The 19,950-nt window shown below is 35.1% G+C and overlaps 1 protein-coding gene across 1 annotated transcript in view; it reads right to left on the reverse strand.

Annotated features, from left to right (window-relative positions):
- Positions 1-19,950, reverse strand: part of CCSER1 (coiled-coil serine rich protein 1) — a 1,408,588-nt gene that overhangs the window by 1,222,186 nt on the left and 166,452 nt on the right. Inside the window, exons 2-3 of the mRNA XM_025385587.1 lie at positions 11,128-12,492; positions 7,671-7,855 (exon numbers count right to left, since the gene is read on the reverse strand). Coding sequence (XP_025241372.1) covers positions 7,671-7,855; positions 11,128-12,451 — 1,509 coding nt within the window. The 5' untranslated portion in view covers positions 12,452-12,492. The remainder of the gene's footprint in view (positions 1-7,670; positions 7,856-11,127; positions 12,493-19,950) is intronic.

The following is a 19,950-nucleotide window of genomic DNA, read 5'->3' on the forward strand; positions in this document are numbered from 1 at the left end:
TCATCACACATCGGGGCCTATTGTGGGTGCAGCACACCAACATGGCACATGTATACATATGTAACAAACCTGCACGTTGTGCACATGTACCCTGGAACTCAAAGTATATTAAAAATAAATAAATAAATAAAATAAATAATAAAAAAAAATCCTAGAAACCATTCTACAGGGCTGATAATCCTAAAATAAATTATGTTTCCACTGGAACAATGTCATAATTGGTATGGCCTTCCCGATCAAGGACTTAGTGTCGAAAAAGCAAGAGCTTTATCAGACAGTGCATCATAAGAAATATCTGTGTATTTGTATAATAAATTACAATGTCAAAATTGCGCATAAGCGCACCACACACAATTCTTGTTACTAGGAGCCTTAATTCACATCTATATAAACATATATCATTATTTAACCATAAATTTTACCTTTAATTTATTCATATTTATTAGATGCCTATTTTTGCACCAGGTGCTATATTAATGACTGTAAGAAATGCCAGTATATACACAGTTCCTTCCATTTAAAAGACTGAAATCTTTAAGGTAAAATGAGACACATTCAAATAACTATGTGGTAAGTGTTATATGCATGATACAATTTAGAAGGGTACTGAAAGGAAAATATGATTAGTAACTGGAAAAACAAAAGCATAAAGGATTAGGGCTGTTAATCTAAAATTTATGCCAGTTATCAACAAATGTAATTTCATGTTTCATGAGTGATACTTGTGATTTTCTTCTTTAAAATTTATAAGAATTGAAGAGAATGATTCATGTGGCTCCATTTCCTTAAATATATTAATGGCTTCCATTTTTATTAGATGTCCCTGTAACCATGCAATATTTGCTTTAATGCTATTAACCATCAGTTACACTAAAAACTGCAATAGTTATTTTAATTCCCCAAAGCCCTAACATTTTACATACTGCAAAGTTTCATTCAGAATTTCAAGATTAAGAAGAGAAATTTTCAAAATCAGATCTTCTAATTATCATTTGTCTTCTTTGCTTTTTTTTTGAGACAGAGTCTTTCTCTATTGCCCAGGCTGGAGTGCAGTGGTGCGATCTCGGCTCACTGCAACCTCTGTTTCCCACATTCACAAGATTCTCCTGCCTCAGCCTCCCGAGTAGCTGGGAATATAGGCGCCCACCACTACGCCCGGCTTATTTTTTGTATTTTTAGTAGACACGGGGTTTCACCGTGTGAGCCAGGATGTTCTTGATCTCCTAACTTCATGACCCGCCCACCTCGGCCTCCCAAATTGCTGGGATTACAGGCATGAGCCACCGCGCCCAGCCTGTCTTGTTTTTAATTTCAAGCTCAAACAACTTTCATGCCATGAAACAGAAGTGTGAAGGTGCATATACCAAACGGGGCCAGTAGGATTCTTTTGCTCGGTGGATTGCACAAGTGGGGTGTTTTGAGACTGATTTTTATTTTTAATATTAATCACGAGATTCATTTTGTATGTTCTTCTTTACTGTCCCAACTTTCTTTCAGCATACCTGCTCAGCACTCACAGCTGGGTCTCAGTTAGAGAAATGAACAAAAGACACAAGAAACTTATGCATATATTTAACAGTGTCATTGACTGTGTGAAATAAGGCAATTTCACAGGGAAATTATGCATATATTTAACAGTGTCATTGACTGTGTGAAATAAGGCAATTTCCCGTTTCAGAGAAACGGGAGTTCATGTGCCCATTTTAAATGTTCTTAATTTTTTATTTCGATGCTCACAATCCAAATCAAGAATGCCCCACCCATTCTGAACTTAAAGATGGTCAAAATGGTTAAAGCAGTTGTATTGGCAAGATAATGTTTAACCTTATGTCTCCCTTTGGGAACTCAAAAATCCTCAAGTACTGTCTCTTTCATCTTTGATTCTTCGGAGCAGATTGTCAATAAATATTTATTATAAGAAACTGTGAATGCTTTAATGAATGAAGAATTATAATGAAGAAAGAATAAGCTTACAAATGAGAAAACAGCAGGCCCCAGAAGAAAAGTAAATGAACAGTAAAGTGCTTGGCTATCTCAAATAGGGTACAATTAGTCTTATATATTATTCTACTATTATCAATAACTAAATTCTGCAGTTCAACATACCAAAAAATTAAAATGTGATATGAGATGTTAATGATCTGCAAGTAACTACTTCTTATTAATCAAATATAAATCTGATTTGTTCTTCTACCAAAGTCCTATAGTTATGTTTTTACTGTGTCACTCACAGTTTCCACATAAAAGCAGCAGGATGCTAAATGAAAGAAAACATGCTGTGTCAGAGTAAAACTGGCCATAAATGAAAGTTGTGTGAATCACTCAGCACAAACAGTACAGGGCAACTTTGCAAACGCATTTGCTGAGGAATCTGAAGACAATACAACTTTCAAAACCAACGGCTTGTTGCAATGAAAATAAATACTTACAAAAATAGTAAAGATTCCTTGAGTCAAGGAAAAAAGTAAACTTAGTTCACTTAAGATACACATCTCAAGGCCTTTAAGAAAGAGAGAATATTCTAAAAAATCAAACCTGTAATATATATGAATTCTTCAATTTCAGAGATGTTTTCATCTTTTCAACCACAAAGACCAGCACAGTATGAAGCACAAAGTCAGGGCCCATTAAATGTCTTTTGACAAAAGGGAAAGAGGAGGCAAGCAGTAAATCTAGGTTAATTAAAAGAACTTGGATACAACAAAATATTTGGGAATATGATAGTCATTAAGTGCTCACCAAACCTGAGTCTCCACCTCTAGCTACAGGAAAGTGATTATTCTTCTTGGCTGCTTTTGTTTCTAGTTTGGGCCATATGATTAGATCTGACCAATGACTTGTGAGCAGAAGTAAAGTGATTCTCACAATTCAAAGTATTTTATTACAGGGACCTCCAGAGATCTCTTTCTTTTTTGCCATGGTGAAAGGCAATGTTTGCAAAGTTAGCTGCTTCAACAGCCTGAACACAGGAGGAGACACTGAACAGAACCCCGCCTTCCACAATAACCATGTAGCCTAAGTGAGAAAGAAATCCATATTATATAGAGTTGCTAGATTTGGAAGTTATTTTTTATTTATTTTATTTATTTACTTATTCTTTTTTTTTGAGAGGGAGTCTCACTTTGTCGTTCAAGCTGGAGTGCAGTGGTGTGATCTTGGCTCACTGCAATCTCCAAGTCCCAGGTTCAGGCCATTCTCCTGCCTCAGCCTCCTGAGAAGTTGGGATTACAGTCACCCACCACCATGGCTAGCTAATTTTTATATTTTTACAAAATACAAATAGAGACAGGGTTTCACCATCTTGGCCAGGCTGGTCTCGAACTCCTGACCTCAAGTGATACCCCTGCCTCGGCCTCCCAAAGTGCTGGGACTACAGGCTTGAGCCACCACGCCCAGCGGTATTTTTTATCACTTAGCCAAGTTTACCCTGACTCATCCACTTAGGCATTTTTCCTTCCTTTAATGGTACCAGGTCTTTTGTATTGTTCATTATATATGAATCTACTCTCACATTAACTTTTCTAGAGAGTAATCTTGAAAATATTTAGAATTAGAATTCACTGTGTAAAGCCGTTGGAGAACCCATGACAAATCCTTACATTTATATATTTATATACCATAATCTGGAGAGAAAGTTCCTGAAGTAAGTTCTTTAAAGAAATAAGTTCTTTAACTTTTTTCTAGAATGGCATTTTAAATTTTTTGGACAATCCCAAGGAAGGTATTCAGAAAGTTACTCATTAGAGAAAAATTGGAAAAATACTATAAAGTGGTTTGAAAAAATATAATAAATGTGAACACTTATCAAATTGTTCCAAATTTACTTTGGTTTCTTTTAATAAACCTAAGCAAATCCCAATTTGCTCTCGGCATTTGATGTTTGAAGAATTCATACATCCTGTCCTTTCCCTTCCAGACTGAAATACCCTAGAAATACATAAAAACAATAGAACCGTGGTATATCTAACTATATCTAATCCATTAGGTAATATCTTTGGTCATTCAGGAAATGCTCAGCATCTTAATAAATAGAGCCATATTTTATTACGAAAATTGAAATCTCCATGAACTACATGAAGGTCTGCATTAATGCTAACATTAAAAATTAGGACTCATGAAGTATTACAAAACTCCCAAGTATGAATATCCTCTTTTGTGACAAAGTTCCTTTTTGATGGGATATCTCTCAGTAAGGACATAGATACTATTCATGAGCATTTCAAGAAACATGACCGCATTTTAAGTTCAGATTAAGCACTAAATATTGTTTCTGTTTTCCTCTTTTGTATCTCTTATAGAATGCTGCAGCCTAGACTTAGAGCAAGCAAGTTTAGACTGCTTTAAATGTTTTAATTTTATTACACCAAATTGATGCAAACAATTGAAAAATGGCTCAAATTAATTTTAAATCTAATACATTTTCCCAAAAGATTGTAGGATTTGAACTTAGAAAGGATCAAATCCAGATCCTATCTCTGCCATTTATGAGCTATGTCATTTTAGGCAAGCCGCTTATCTTCTCAGTGCCTTATTTTCCTCTTTTGCAAAATTTCATCACTACAGTATCATTTAATTTATAGTACTGTTGTGAGGACTGGATGTGATAAGACGTGTCAGGCATTAAAAGTAGTCCCTTGGTTCAAACAAGCATTAAAAACATATGTTTCTATTATATTTGCTTTAAAATAAAATAACTGAACCATGGATGCATTCTTAAATACATGCAGTTGCTTAATTTTGGAAGAGGAATATAGAAATGTGTCACTTTTCACACATAGAGCTACAATTTTCCAAATATATGTCACTTGTTTCACATGTATCTAGAACTAAATAATCCCTACCATTTCTTCCTTACAGTGCTACAAGTAAAAAACATATTTCATGCGTTTTAAATTAATTAAGTGTAAAGCAACTGGCCAGGCATGGTGGCTCACACCTATAATCCCAGCACTTTGGGAGGTGATGTCAGTGGATCACCTGAGGTCAGGAGTTCAAGACCAATCAGGCCAACATGGTGAAACCACAGCTCTACTAAAAATACAAAGATTAGCCTGGCATAGTAGCACACACTTGTGGTCCCAGCTACTCAGGAGGCTGAGTCACAAGAATCACTTGAACCAGGGAGGGGAGGTTGCAGTGAGCCAAGATTACACCACTGCACTCCAGCCTGGGTGACAGAGTGAGGCTCTGCCTTAAAAAACTAAAAATGAAAATTAAAAAATGAATAAACTGTAAAGTAACTGAAAGATGAGATATAACTTGTGAAATCCAAAGGAAGATGGTAAGATCATGAAGTAGTTTTTGGTAGTTCTCTTTAGGAATTTCAAAAGTTTCAGTATTTAATTCAGTAATTTTCATCTGTAAATCCAATGAACATGTACAATATTTTAAGTTTTTGTTCCAACCCTGATAGACTGTCCACCACCATGGCAGTGGTGTCTTCCTGCCATCTAGTGGAAAAACTATACTACTACAGGCACACTTTTAAAAACTTAAATATAAGGCCCTCAAACAAAACCACTTCTTTTGTTTCTTAAGTTTTAAATCTTAAAAGTGGATCTGAGGGCTGGGCGTGGTGGCCCACGCTTGTAATCCCAGCACTCTGGGAGGCTGAGGCGGGTGGATCACTTGAGGTCAGGAGTTCAAAACCAGCCTGGCCAACATGGTGAAACACCATCTCTACTAAAAATACAAAAATTAGCTGGGCATGGTGGCGGGTGCCTGTAATCCCAGCTACTCAGGAGGCTGAGGCAGGAGAATTGCTTGAACCTGGGAGGTGGAGGTTGCAGTGAACCAAGATCGTGCCAGTGCACTCCAGCCTGGGCGACAGAGCAAGACTCTGTCTCAAAAACAAAACAAAACAAAACAAAACAAAAACCCTAAACCTGAGAAGAGTGACTTTGTTATATTATAAGCACTTTTTACATTTTATTTATGTATGTATGTATGTATTTATTTATTTTATTGAGACCAGGTCTCACTCTGTTGCCCGGGCTGAAGTGCGGGGTCGCAATAACTCACTGCAGCCTCCAACTCCTGGACCCAAGTGATCCTCCCACATCAGCCTTCTGAGAAGCTGGGACTACAGGTGTAAGCCACCACTTCTAGCTAATTATTAAATTTTTTTTTAGAGATGAGTTCTCAATACTTTGCCTAGGCTTGTCTCAAACTAGAATTATTTAAATTAAATGCAGTATGAAAAACACATGAGATATGAGAGAATATGTAAAAGGCACAACTTTCAAAGTTGAATAGTGTACCCCTATTAATATAAATACCTCTCCATGAAGAAATAGTGAAAATGTTGTGATGATAAATGTTTTGTAATACTTCATTAGTCCTAACTTTTAATGGTGCATCAACTGGAAATCTTTTTTAACAAATTTTCATACTTAGATCAAAAATATCCATTGCAAAAATAATAATACAATAGCCGATGCACAGAAGAACAAAATGAAGCATGAAATATATATTTCCATATGTAAAAATGTAAACACACACTCACATAGTCATTTTTTAGTGTAATGGAAACAAGATGCCTATTATCATTTGCTATTTTGTGGTTACAAATTTGCCCAGGATTAAGAAATGGCCACACCAGAAAAAAATGATTAAAACCTCTAACATCAAGCACAGTGATTTTGCTATCACACAATGTTACCTCACTAACTTAAGGCTTCTTCACAAAATAATTATCAGATCTCAATTACCTAATATTTTCATTTGAAACCCAATTACATAAAATAATAGACATATCATAAGTGATTAATTTTTGAGCATTTTTCACATATATACATGGATAGGTAGGTAGAAAGATTATTTTAAAGGAACATTTTAGACAATAGATGTTAAATACTCTGCTGAAAAAGGACACATCTGTGCGAAGGTGAGCAAAGTGATCTCCAAAAGGCAATCACACTCTAATACTTGTGAAACCTGAGGCCACATGGACCCAAAGCTGCAGTTCACCCCTCATCTCTTCCCATCCCTGAGTCTGTCTCATACTATGAGGGAGCTTCATACTAACGCCTCTGTGACACCCTAGTTCACACATAAAAACTCAGACCATGCCTCTCCCTATACACCCCACCTCCACCCTCATACTAAAAGCAGGTTCTACAATTTGGACCAGGAATAGGGCATCTTGATTACCTCCAATGTATGCAAGCATTGGATGGGCATTTCACATTGGTCCTCATAAGCTTCACACCAACTTCTCACCCTTTGTGGAAGGGCACTGCAGGAGGACAGTGAGGTTAGGGCCTACTAGGGACTAACAGTGGTACCGGAGTCAGTGTGATTTACAAAAGGGTATTTTCTAGAGGGCTATATGGTGGAGAGAGGATGCGAAATAATGGTGTCAAAGGAGATCCTCATGTTCAGCATTTTTCCTAGTTTCTGTATTCAAGGGTCTTGTTCTAGAATAAAGAATGTCAAACTTTCCATGGAAGCAAGGAAGACAAGAACTAAAGACAGCTGTCATGGTGAACTCCATCCTGACCTAGACGAAAAATTTGTTTCTCTGACTTGTAATGTCAACTATGGAAACAAATTTTCCCTTCAAATATGAGGTGTTTATCCTGTAGTCTGTGTTCATTCTGCAAGAGGCATGAACATACCAGATACAGACAGTATTATTCCATTAGAGACAGACGTATGTATATACTTACCAAACTGTTCATTTTTGAAGATGAAGAACCTGCTCTTTGCTTTCTTAAACTATTAACTTCTTCTATATTTCCATCTTTTGGTTTCAAAATCATTCTGCTACTCCCTGCAGTGCCTTCTGACGAGGATCGCAGTCTCCTCTCTATAAATCTTCCTTCACGAAATGGACTGAGACTACTGGCAAGAACTATGGAAAGGAAAATAAATAAAAATGAACGTAAATATTTAAATGTACTTTTTACAAATGTCCCACTGAGAGATCGCGGAAAACTCTTAGTGTTATTCAAAGCTTCTCTATCATGAGAAAACTTTTACATATATAGCATCAGTTTAGTTCACTTAATCATGTTATCTCTTTGAAGCCCAAAACTTTTGGAGTCATCCTTGGTTGCTTCATAGCTCACATTAATCACATAAACAAACCCTGTCCTTATTTCCTTCAAACTGTATACAGAATCTGATTCCTTCTACCTCTCTTTCTAAGACCCTGGACCAAATCCATTCTATGCTTGTTTGGTTACTGCAATATTTGCTACAATTCTCCTGCCTCTGCCTACTCCCATCTGCCTCTCCACCCCCAATACAAACTACATTCCACATGGTAGCCAGAATCATATACTTAAAACATAAATGAGAGCCATCACCACCACTCTTCTAGATAAAAGGTGATGTTTTCCAAATGGCATAACATATTCTTCATAATACGACCTATATGACTGCTCTTTCTGTCCACAAACCAGGGACAGGAGGGGCACCCTGTTCACCTGCTGACCTCTGTAACCTCATGTCCTGCTCTCCCCTCCATCACTCTGCTCCTGCTACACTGGACACCTGCTGCTCTGGTACATCACCAGCATGCTCCAGCCCCACACAGCCTTTGACCCACAACCTTGCACTAATATATTTCTCTCAAATATCTATATGACATATTCTTTAAGTTCCTTCAAACTTTTACCAATATGTTACCTTGGGTATCATCTCACTCACATTTAAAAATGCAAACTGCAATCCCACCTCTGCTTCCTAAGCCTTTATTCTGCTTTAAACTTACCCTCAGCAGTTATCACCATCTGATATAAATAGCATGTTAACTGAGTATCCCCGGTAGAAAGTAAGCCTCAGGAAGGCAGGGATCTAGGCCTATTTTGTGTACTGCTACATACCTACTGCCCAATATAGTGTTAAAACCATAAATATTTGCTGAATGAATGAATGAGTAAATGAATAAATTGTTCTAATTAGCCTCATCTACTAGTTTAAAGACTGTCCAGAATCTATTAGTCCAATACATAGCAGTTCTTTTAAAATAACTTTTTAAGCCAATGAATACAAGTTAAATTGTCAGATAACTCAACATTTTATTGTTAGTTCTGATATGATTGTACACCTAATACACTTAGATGTGTATCAAGTACTGGCTTAAATGTTTCATACAAAATACAAACTAAATTTAGCATTATGAAGGTTAGTGTCTACAGCTAATGTTTATTGGATAAAATGCATTTACTGAGCTGTTTTTAAAGCCTTAAACTTCAAAATTATAAAATCCTTATAAATAGAACACAAATATTTTCACAAACTAAAGGATAGTATACTGTCCTTGTTGACATTACCAGCTTATTTATTCAAGAATAGCCAACACATTATCAAATCAGCAAAATTAATGTGTTATTCTGTTACAATTAGGATCTGAATCAACATATTAATAGTCTCCAAGATAATTGGTCATTCTTTAATTTCCAGAGAGAGAAACATACACAGTATTCAATTAGGCTTTGAGGAAAGTCATCATTACTAAATAAGAATTAGATATGTCAGGATAATTACATTTCTATCCCTTTTTGATATAATTTAAAAACTTCCTGACTTTCAATATCAAGTCCATCATTTGCTAACAATGTGACCCTATACAGTTATTTAACTTATTATAAATCTTAGTTATTAATATGACATGCAAAATTTTTATAAGGACTATATAAAATAGTGCATTCAATTTTCTTAGTACATTTTTGGGCACATATTAATTGTACAAAAGGGTAACCATCATTAATATCATCATCATTATCATATTCTCATGATTGTATTACAGGAAAAGAAGCTACGCATATATGACTAAAGCCAAGACCACAGACAAGAATACAAAGTTCAAAAAATGGACAAAACATGATCAGGTGCATAAAAGTGATCTTGTATCAAATGGGAAAAGTATTAAGACAGCTGGAAAATTAAGTCTTGTATTTAAAACTTTAAAATTTCATGTTTATGGATGAACTATATAGTCCTATTACTTGTGACATTATGTTATATAAATTTTATTTCATATTTTAAGTCATGACATGTAGTAAAGCATAGTTATGGAGAGCCAGAGCTTTGGATTCAGAGTTGTAATTTGACTGCACTACTTACCAGCTGTATGATTCTTTAGCCTCTGTTCTCACATTTGTAAAATGGGAAACATACGAGCCTACCTCATAGGATTTGTATCCCAATAAATGAATTACTAGTTTTGTGATTGCCGACACACAATTTACCTTTGCTCCCATTTTCTTGCCTGCAAAATAGCTTATAATAATAGTAGCAATTTCAATCATTTTAATTAATGTATATAAAGTAATATCTAGGACATAATCACCTCCAAATTTGGGGAAATTAGTAGTAGTAGTAGTAGTAGCATTAATGATAGCAGAGAAAAAGGAATTAAAATATGTCTAAGACAGCCCAGCGGTGGTATTTTTCAATAATTATCTTGAACTGAATTTCATGTTAAAAAAACAAAATTTTCTGTAGCCATATTAGAGTAATTCATATATACTACCACTTTTTTTAAACTAAAGAGAAGGTGTCCAAAATTGCAGAGTTAATGTCAGAGGCAGGGTTGAAACCTGTCTCCAGCTTCCAAAGATAGGTTATTTTTAAGCTTACAATTCTGTTTTTGTATCTAGAGATAGGAATTATTTACATTGAAAAACAGATCCTATTTAATAATGAAAGCTTAGTTAACAAAGGAAATAATGTTAAATTATACAAATTTTATAGTGATTTTAGCTGGAATATATCAATTTCACTAAATAAGAAATACCAATGCCTCTATAACAAACTCTATAAAAGACAGTCCTTACTTTGGAGAAATCCACATTGCAAACAGAATTAGTTTCCTTTCACTTTCTTCTGAAGGTGCTCCAATAAGCACCATAACTAAGAGGCTGCTTCTTAGTTATGGATAACATAACCAAGAAAAAATGAATAATATTGCTGAATTACATTTTCAGCATAATACAATTGATGTAAGTTTAAAATCAAGCAGGGGAAACATTTAACACAAATTATAAATAGGAAACCATTTTGAAAGTGAAAAACAAGAAAAATGTGGTTTCCATTTATGAGATGGAATAAGAAAACTGAATAAAGTATAATGAAAATCAATTCATATCATTTGTTACACAAAGAAAATCAGCATACCTTTGGCAGGATTTGCTTCATATCCATATGACGTTTTGTTAAAAATATGATGATCACCAGAAGTAGGTATTATCTTTGAATCTGAAATAGGATGGATCCCTTTAACATGTTCAGCTATTGCTTTATGTTGCTCATAAAATCCAAGTTTCCTTGGGGAGTCTGTCCCCAACATTGTTTCACTATTTTGTAACCCTATATTTTCTTCTCTTTCAGTATGTGCTGGTAGGTTACTCTCTGAGTGTCTCACACTTGTAGCAGGTAGTTCAGCAATTTGTAATAACACTTCCTTCTGATTAGCAGCAGAGGTTTCTGGTAAGGAATTAGATTCAGTGCTACATTGACCCTCTAACCTATATTTCCCGGGAGACATAATTGCACAGGGGACAGTTCCCATAAGTTCTATTGTTGTCTTTGTAACAGCAGCAGGATTGAGAGACATCTGAGAGGTAGAATCATTGTGGCCAAAGTTGTCACAGTGGGATGCCATGCTTCCACTTTTAGAAAATGCATCCGTTTCAGACACAGAATCTTCAGTCAAGGCTAAAAATTCTGAAGGTGTCTGAGCTGTGGTAAGGTCAGCAGAAAGCAAAGGAGATTGTAAAGAGCTTCCTGCCCGTTCCGTTACATCCACAGAGCAGGATGGCGAAGCTCTTACTAACACAGGTTCTCTCTCTTGGTACTGTGTAACTTCCAATGAGAATTCAGACTGCTGTACCAGTGAAATAGATTGGCTCTGTAGAACTGGCTTAGAAAATTTATAGTGAGATGAAAAAGATTTAGGGAGTAGCTTCCTTGTTGACTGCTTAACAGAACGGCGAGTTTGGTCTTCTGTGAAACCAGAATCATCCCCTTCACTTTTGCCTGAACTTAGACAATTTATAAAGACATTCTTGTTAGTTGAGTGCTCTTTTTCCCTTTCAAAGTCCTCTGTCAAAGATCTTGTTATCTTCTTATTTCGTGAACTACTAAAACCAACAGAATGTCTTCCCCTGGTCTTAATATGTTCTTCCAAACTCAGTTTCTGCATATTGCTGTGACCAGGTTGAGCACCATTTGAAATACTAAGGTTCTGGTTGGTAGGTTCTTGCTTAGGCTCACTCCCCTTCTTATGGTGGAAGCTAATGGAAGGAGTACGGAATATGCTCCTCCGTTTACCTGTGCTACCTGAGCTTGAGTTAGTGCTGGAAGGAGAGGAACTGTGGACACCAACTGTATTACTGGAAGAAGGTGAAGAAGGAAGAGAATCATGTCTTCTGCTAATACTTCTTCTGAATATTGGCAACCGGGAGACCAGGGTAGATCGTCTTGATCCTGAGTCCCCCATTGGGACTCCAAGGCTTGCACTGTGAAAGCCAACTTAGCAGCCTGAGAAAGGTTAAAACAAAAAGAACAAGTCAATAGAATTCAAGTACAAATAATACATTTTAAAACAAAATACTGTTTTTCAAGACATGAAATAGAATTTGGTTTATACTAAAACAATCAATAACAAAAATCTGATACCTAATAAACGTTTTTGAATTTATAAGTAGTAAAAATGATCCAATAACTTGTACTGATATTTTATAGTGATGCAAACATTTTAAGATTAACAAAAATATTTAAAGTTTATTCAAGAGTGTTGGCTTTGGAGACACCAGGTATTTAAGACCCAGACTTACTACTTATAGCTGTTCCATAATTTTAGTAAACTGTTTATTCTTAACTTTTTATGTTTTTTTTAGATGCAGTAGGCACGTGACAGACATAATAATTTCTGTCTGGGTAAATGCACCACCATGAGTCTTGTCAGAGACCACTAGAAGTATTTTCATTTTATACCACATGATTCAACAAGTTCCTGATGGGAGCTCAACAGAATCATAAACAAGACAATGGTATAGCCTGACACCACAATCAGCACTCAAAGAAAAACCAATTGCTATAGACTTTTTTTTCTCTTTTTTTTTCTCTCTCTCTTTTTTAAATTATACTTTAAGTTCTAGGGTATATGTGCACAACATGCAGGTTTGTTACATATGTATTCATGTGCCATGTTGGTGTGCTGCATCCATTAACTCGTCATTTACAATAGGTATTTCTCTTATTGCCATCCCTCCCCCTTCCCCCAACCCCACCACAAGTTTGATTTGGGAAGCTGAGAGATAAGCAGGCCATTGGAAGAAGAAACTAAATCACAAGGATATAACGTAGGGTTACAAACAAGTTAAACTTATGAGAGAACCACAGGTGTCAGTTGAAGAAAATGCTTGAATAAAAACTAAGACAGTTGGTAACATTGAGAGAAGTGAGAATACATACTGAGAGAATCAGAAGCATAGAAAATTTATGAACCATATTAATGTCAGTATATTCAGGGTATCAATGGAGAAGATAAAGGAGGAGAAGGACAAGGGTGAGGAGAGGTGGCAGCTACAACTCATCAACTTCGATGTACCAGGTACTTCCCAACAGATTATCTCTTTCACACCTTGTATTTCTAGAAATAGGTAATAAGACTATGAACATTTTACAACAGAAAAGCAACTTGTGTAATGTCATTCAGCCAACACCTGGCAAAACAGGAATAAAAAACCAAGCCTTATCTAACTACGGGGTAAGCTTGTAATCAGCATGGTACATATTACATTCACTAATTAGTCATGAACTCCTACTGCTGAATGAAGGCCCTGCTATGTTTCTACATCAGGGATTCAAACTTGTACAGCAAATATTGTTATTCTAGTGACCACTATTTTTCACTGATTTTTAAACTGTACCTGATTTGGATGCTATTTTATTTATGAGTTTTGCTTAATCCTTCAACTGTAATGCACCCTCTCCCTTTGTAAATTGAATCAGACTCTGTTTCATTTTCTTAGTTTTTACAACCAAAACTACCTGACTAAAAATTAATACTATACAAAATTTAAAATCCTCTATTTTATCATCCTTGTAAATATGAGAATTGATCAAGTAAAATACTTTCATTTCCTTGAACAAGTATGTGACAAAAATGATGAATATTTGCTTTTAGATATTCATTCATAACTAATGTTTTTCTCCAAACAACATAAAATCTGACATATTTGTATTATAAGATTTTTAGTGGATGATTTTTCACTACAGTCAATGACTTTAATTTTAAAACTTGATTTTATTTTTAATTCACAGATGACAATTGTATATACTTATGAGGTATAATGTGATTTTTGATATGTGTTTATATTATAAAATAATTAAGCAAATTAACATACCTATCACCTCATATACATACCATTTTTTGTAGTGACAGCATTTAAAATGTACTCCTTTATCCATTTTGAAATATGCAGTACATTATTATTAACTATAGTCACCATGCTGTGTAATCAATCTCTAAAACTTATTTCTCCTGTCTAACTGAAACTCTGTACCCTCTGAACATTATTTCCCCATTCCCCTGGCCCCAACACCCCAGCCCCCGGTCTTACCATCCCGGTCTCTGGTAACCATTCTACTTTCTACTTCTATGAGTTTAATGATTTAGATTCCATATATAAGGGAGATCATGCAATATTTGTCTGTCTGTGTCTAGGTTATTTCATTGAGCATAATGTCCTCCAGGTTTATCCATGTTGTGTGACATGTGACAGAATTTCTTTTTTAGGCTGAATAGCATTTCATTATATATATAAACCACATTTTCTTAACCCATTCATCCACAGATGTACACTTAGGTTTGTTGTATATCTTGGCTATCATGAATAATGATGCAATAAGCATAGGAGTACAGATATCTCTTTGACATACTGATTTCAATTGTTTGGCTATATACCCAGAAGTAGGATTGCTGGATCATATGATAGTTCTATCTTTAGTTTTGGAGGAACCTCCATACTGTGTTCCACAGAGGCTGTGCTAATTTACATCCCCACCAACAGTGTGCAAGAGTTCCCGTTTCTCCATATGAATTTGAATTTAAATCAAACTATATGTGAACCACTCCCAAAACATTTCAGTATTCTTGTAAGGCTTTGCTTGATGAAAACCTAAAACATAAACATACATTTTAGCTCTTAAAATTGTTCACAAATAAAAATGTGTGATTTTCCTCACAGCTTAGATTTTCCAAAGTGTATACAATGAATAATACATGTTTTCATGACTATATTCTTTAAAATGTTTCAACTAACATCATTCACAGCCATGATTTTTTTCACTTACATGCAACATTTATTTCCATTCAATGCCTATTGAACAATTTTTCACTAATTAGAACATAATCAACCATAATGATTTGCAGCTGGTTGTGAACCTATAGCCTTCAATGCCTGAATGTCAAGATATCAACCATCATTACTGAAATACTCAAAATTTATGTATATTAAATATTTATTGGCCATTTTTGAAGTATTTTCTGCATTTGGAGCAGCATTAAAAGTAAAAGAATCAGTCCCATATCTCTTTAGCAAGTATTCAAAGGATCTAACTAATGAAAAAAAAAAATTTAAACAATTTTATAATCACTCTTGCTCTTAAATACTTAATGAAAACCACCAGACTTCCACTGGGCACAAATAGTCTATTAAGGTCAGTGATATGTTTGTCCTAATTTCTTTAAGTAAAAACATCATAGATACCAAAAGGTATCTGCACATTATTGAATAACCTGGAGTAGATACAAATCTACTAGAGATAAATATCCTTCACATGTCTTTTATTTTTAACATGAACTCATATTTCCCTTGAGAGCTTCCCAGCTAAATAAGGAGAAAATAGACTATAGATCAGGATTATCCATATTCTTTAGGAAAGCTCTTTAAGGCTTGGATGCTGTCTACATTTCCAGATTCATTGCTCTTCTCCTCACACTTCATGATCCATTTACACTGATGACTGTCATTTTCTTATCTTTCTTTCCTTTTCCTTTTCTTTCTTTCTTTGTTTTTTGTTTTGTTTTGTTTTGTTTTTGGAGACAAGGTCTTGCTCTGTCACCCAGGCTAGAATGCAGTGGAGAGAACATAGCTAACTGCAGCCTCAAATTCATGTGCTCAAGCTATCCTTCTACCTCAGCCTCCCAAGTAGCTGGGACTACAGGCATACAGCATCATGCCCAATTAATTTTAAAAAAAAGTTTCATAGAGATAGAGTCTTGCTATGTTGCACAGGCTGATCTCAAACTCCTGGCCTCAAACAATCCTCCTGCCTTGGTGTCCCAAAGTGTTGGGAGCCCAGGCATGAGCCACTGCACTTGGTCGTGACTGCCATTTTCTGATCACTTTCACCTTCAAGACCTTTGGAGATTTAGGTCCACCAGCTTGGGATGCCCTTCCTGTAACTCCAACATGGCAAAAGCCTCCTACTTTAGTTTTGGAGGAACCTCCATACTGTGTTCCACAGAGGCTGTGCTAATTTACATCCCCACCAACAGTGTGCAAGAGTTCCCTTTTCTCCATATGAATTTGAATTTAAATCAAACTATATGTGAACCACTTCCAAAACATTGCCCCTTCCAAGTTGCCATCCCTGACACTCTTTCCCTACCTGACAACCCATTCCCACTGTCTCCCATCCTGCAAATGGCACTCCTCCTTTACATTTCCTCAAGTATTAGCTTACATAGTAAGCATCTGTTTGTTTATCTCAAGTTATTATTTTGTCTTAATGACAAAAACCACTTCTCCTTAATTTGATACCCAGTGCCTGAGAAACTATGCAATTTGTACCTATAGAGTACACAGATTTCTATGTTTTAACTTCAACACTTCAGGATTTCAAACCTACATAAACATATTTTCTGTCTCACTGCCATGAATAAATCTTATAATCCTGAGGGTAATTATGCTAAATTACAACTTTTAGAGATTCATATTTATTAAAAGGCTTCCAAACTTTAAAAGTTCAATAATCTGAAATTTGCTAATACACAGTTGAAAACATGAAAACATAATGCTGAATAAGTTTCATGAAATAATATGTCATCACAGCAACTTCAATTATTCACTAAAGATAAATGCAACAACATCATAACTGCTAATTTTATTTCTTTTTACTACAATGTTTTTATAACAGTTACCTTTAATCCCTTAGCAAACATTGTATACATTTTTATAAGTTTCCAAATTGGATAAAATAAACATCTTTTCTCAATTCTTATCTAATATTTCTCGATTCAGAAATCATAGTCACTTTCATAATAATAGGTCTTAAAAATATGAAGGTTGAACTAGACCCATCCATTATCTAGGGGTCTTTACTACCATAAACGTTATTTTATTTTGAAAAAACAAATTTGTTACATAAGTTTTTTATTATAAAGTTAATGATATGTAAATAAACAAAAGGTAAGATTAACTTGAAGATAACACTACTATACAAATGTATATGGGCCCTATTAGAAGTAAAACTCAGTTTGATCGCTTAGAAATTTACAATGGCAACCTGAAGAAATAGTACTTTTGTTCTTTAGCACCAGGATTTAACAAAAGGCTTCCAGAAGGTACAGTACTCTATTCAGTGACCTTTACAACCTTAGCAAACACAATCATTACCCTTAACAGAGTACCACATTATAGGAGGATCTATTCTAAATAAACTTAGAGTCAAATTTCTTATTTGATATAGTTGAAGAAGATATGAATTCTAGTTAAATGATTCATAATTTGGACATGGATCATTAATATGTTACCTACTTAAAGTTGGACTAAAAGTAAAATATATTACATAATTAAGACATTTTAAAAATTACTGTCTGGGTGCAGTGGTTCATGCCTGTCAATCCCAACACTTTAGGAGGCTGAAGTAGGAGGACAGCTTGAGCCCAGGGGTTGGAGACCAGCCTGAGCAACATAGGGAGAGCTGATCTCTTAAAAAAATTAATTAACTAGGTATGGTGGCACACACCTGTTGTCCCAGCTACCTGGAAGGTTGCGGTGGGAGGATCCCTTGAGCCTTGGAGGTCAAGGCTGCAGTAAACCACAATCGCACCATGGCACTCTAGCCTGGGTGACAGAACAAGACCCTGTCTCAAAAAAAAAAAAAAAAAAAAAAAAACCTATTTCTTTTGTGATTCCAAATGCATAAATTAACCAACAGCATAAAACAGTCCTGCAGGGTTTCAGAGCTGTATCATCTTGGAAGCTGACTACCATATACTTAAATAGGTCTATCTGTCTGTACAGGTAAAAAGAAAGCAAAATTACCTTTGCTTTTCTTCTTTCTCATTGCTTTTCAAATATTTTCCTAGAATTTGTACACCCCTCATATTTTTTCATTATGAGTCATAGATGATGACATGTCACCTGGTCTCATATCTGAGGTAATCCTAAGTATTCTTTGTCTCTCTTATATACCTCTTACATACACGTGTAATTGGCACTTAAATGCAAGTACTACCACTTACTGATACTATAAACTGGAACATCAATAATAATTACTTTATAGAGTATTTTAAGAATGAGAAGATACTACATCACAAGGACACTAACCCACTGCTTGGCACAGAGTAGATATACAGCTCTGCCTTTTCTGTTGAAATATATTCAAGCAAGAGGTAGATGGTGGTGCAGCTCTTAGAGTAGTTATGAAAATCATCTACCTAACAAAATGTGTGTCACAACCAGTCTATTAAAAATCACCTAAAACAATATTGAAGAGATGTATATAATGTGAGATCAGTACTCTGACCTCTTATAATCAAATTCCCTAAATTTATATTTTTATTGGCATTTGAAAACAAATGATCAATATTTGAAATGTTTAGGGGAATGCTGCATAAGTTAAATCTGTTCCCAGCTCTATTCTTTTCCAGAAAAACATTCAGAAAATAATCTGGTAGAGCCTAAATGACCATATTAAAAAGAAAATCTTCCATTGTACTTGGTGAAAATAAAAGAAGATCCATGAAAGAAACAAATATTTCCTAGGTAATAATTTTAACATTAAGAAAATTATGGCAGAAAATTAATAATATGTAAACATATCAAAGGACATTGATCAATTTTTACCAAAATAAGTAGGATATCAGCTTGAAGTAACTTCCCAATCTTACCTAATTATATCATTTAACCCAGATATAAACAGGGCTCGCACTTGTGAAGATTCTTGCAGTCCAGGCTCTTTCTACTAGAAAGACCATGCTATCTACATCTCAACACTTTTTCAGTTTATCTCTCCATGCATTTCCAAAATGTTTTTGCTGTTTCCCCTTAAATAAATGGGAAAATAACGGAGGCATTTTTAACAGCTAAATGATTCCCACAACGCTGACAAAGGCCACTTCTGCCAGTAAGGTCAGTGAGGAGAATATGAGACACGTTAAAAGGATGGCTAATCGGGACCAAGTGGGTGATCAGTCACAGAAAAGAGAATGAAATTGTCAGCCTAAGGTAGAAAAAGCCAGAAATCACATAATTGATTACATATGTTTAATTAACAATTTATTGAATTCGTATATAATTTAGCCATATTGAGTACACTAAGTTGTTCTCAACAAATACACAAAATAACCAAAACAAATAATTGCTTATATAAGAAATGTCTGTCTTTGGGTCACTCCTAAAAATGAACTGACACAAAACATGGTATATGAGCAAAGATAGATTGTCTCTGATTAGATTTGTATAAATCAGTCCTCCAGATAAAAAGAGAAAGAGGGTGAGTGGTGTGCAAGTAGCATGACAATGGGAACAGCTACAAAAAGAAAGAAGAACACATTAGAAAGAAATTATTCTAGCAGGATTTAGGAAAGCAGATGAATTATTTGGATTAATTAAGGGATGATGATAAATATTTAGAAAGACATAAGTTACACATTTATATATGTAATCTTGATACTCAGCCAGATATGATCTTCATTCTTTA

This window comes from Theropithecus gelada, chromosome 5 (genome assembly GCF_003255815.1).
Source record: "Theropithecus gelada isolate Dixy chromosome 5, Tgel_1.0, whole genome shotgun sequence".
In the NCBI taxonomy this organism is placed as follows: domain Eukaryota; kingdom Metazoa; phylum Chordata; class Mammalia; order Primates; family Cercopithecidae; genus Theropithecus; species Theropithecus gelada.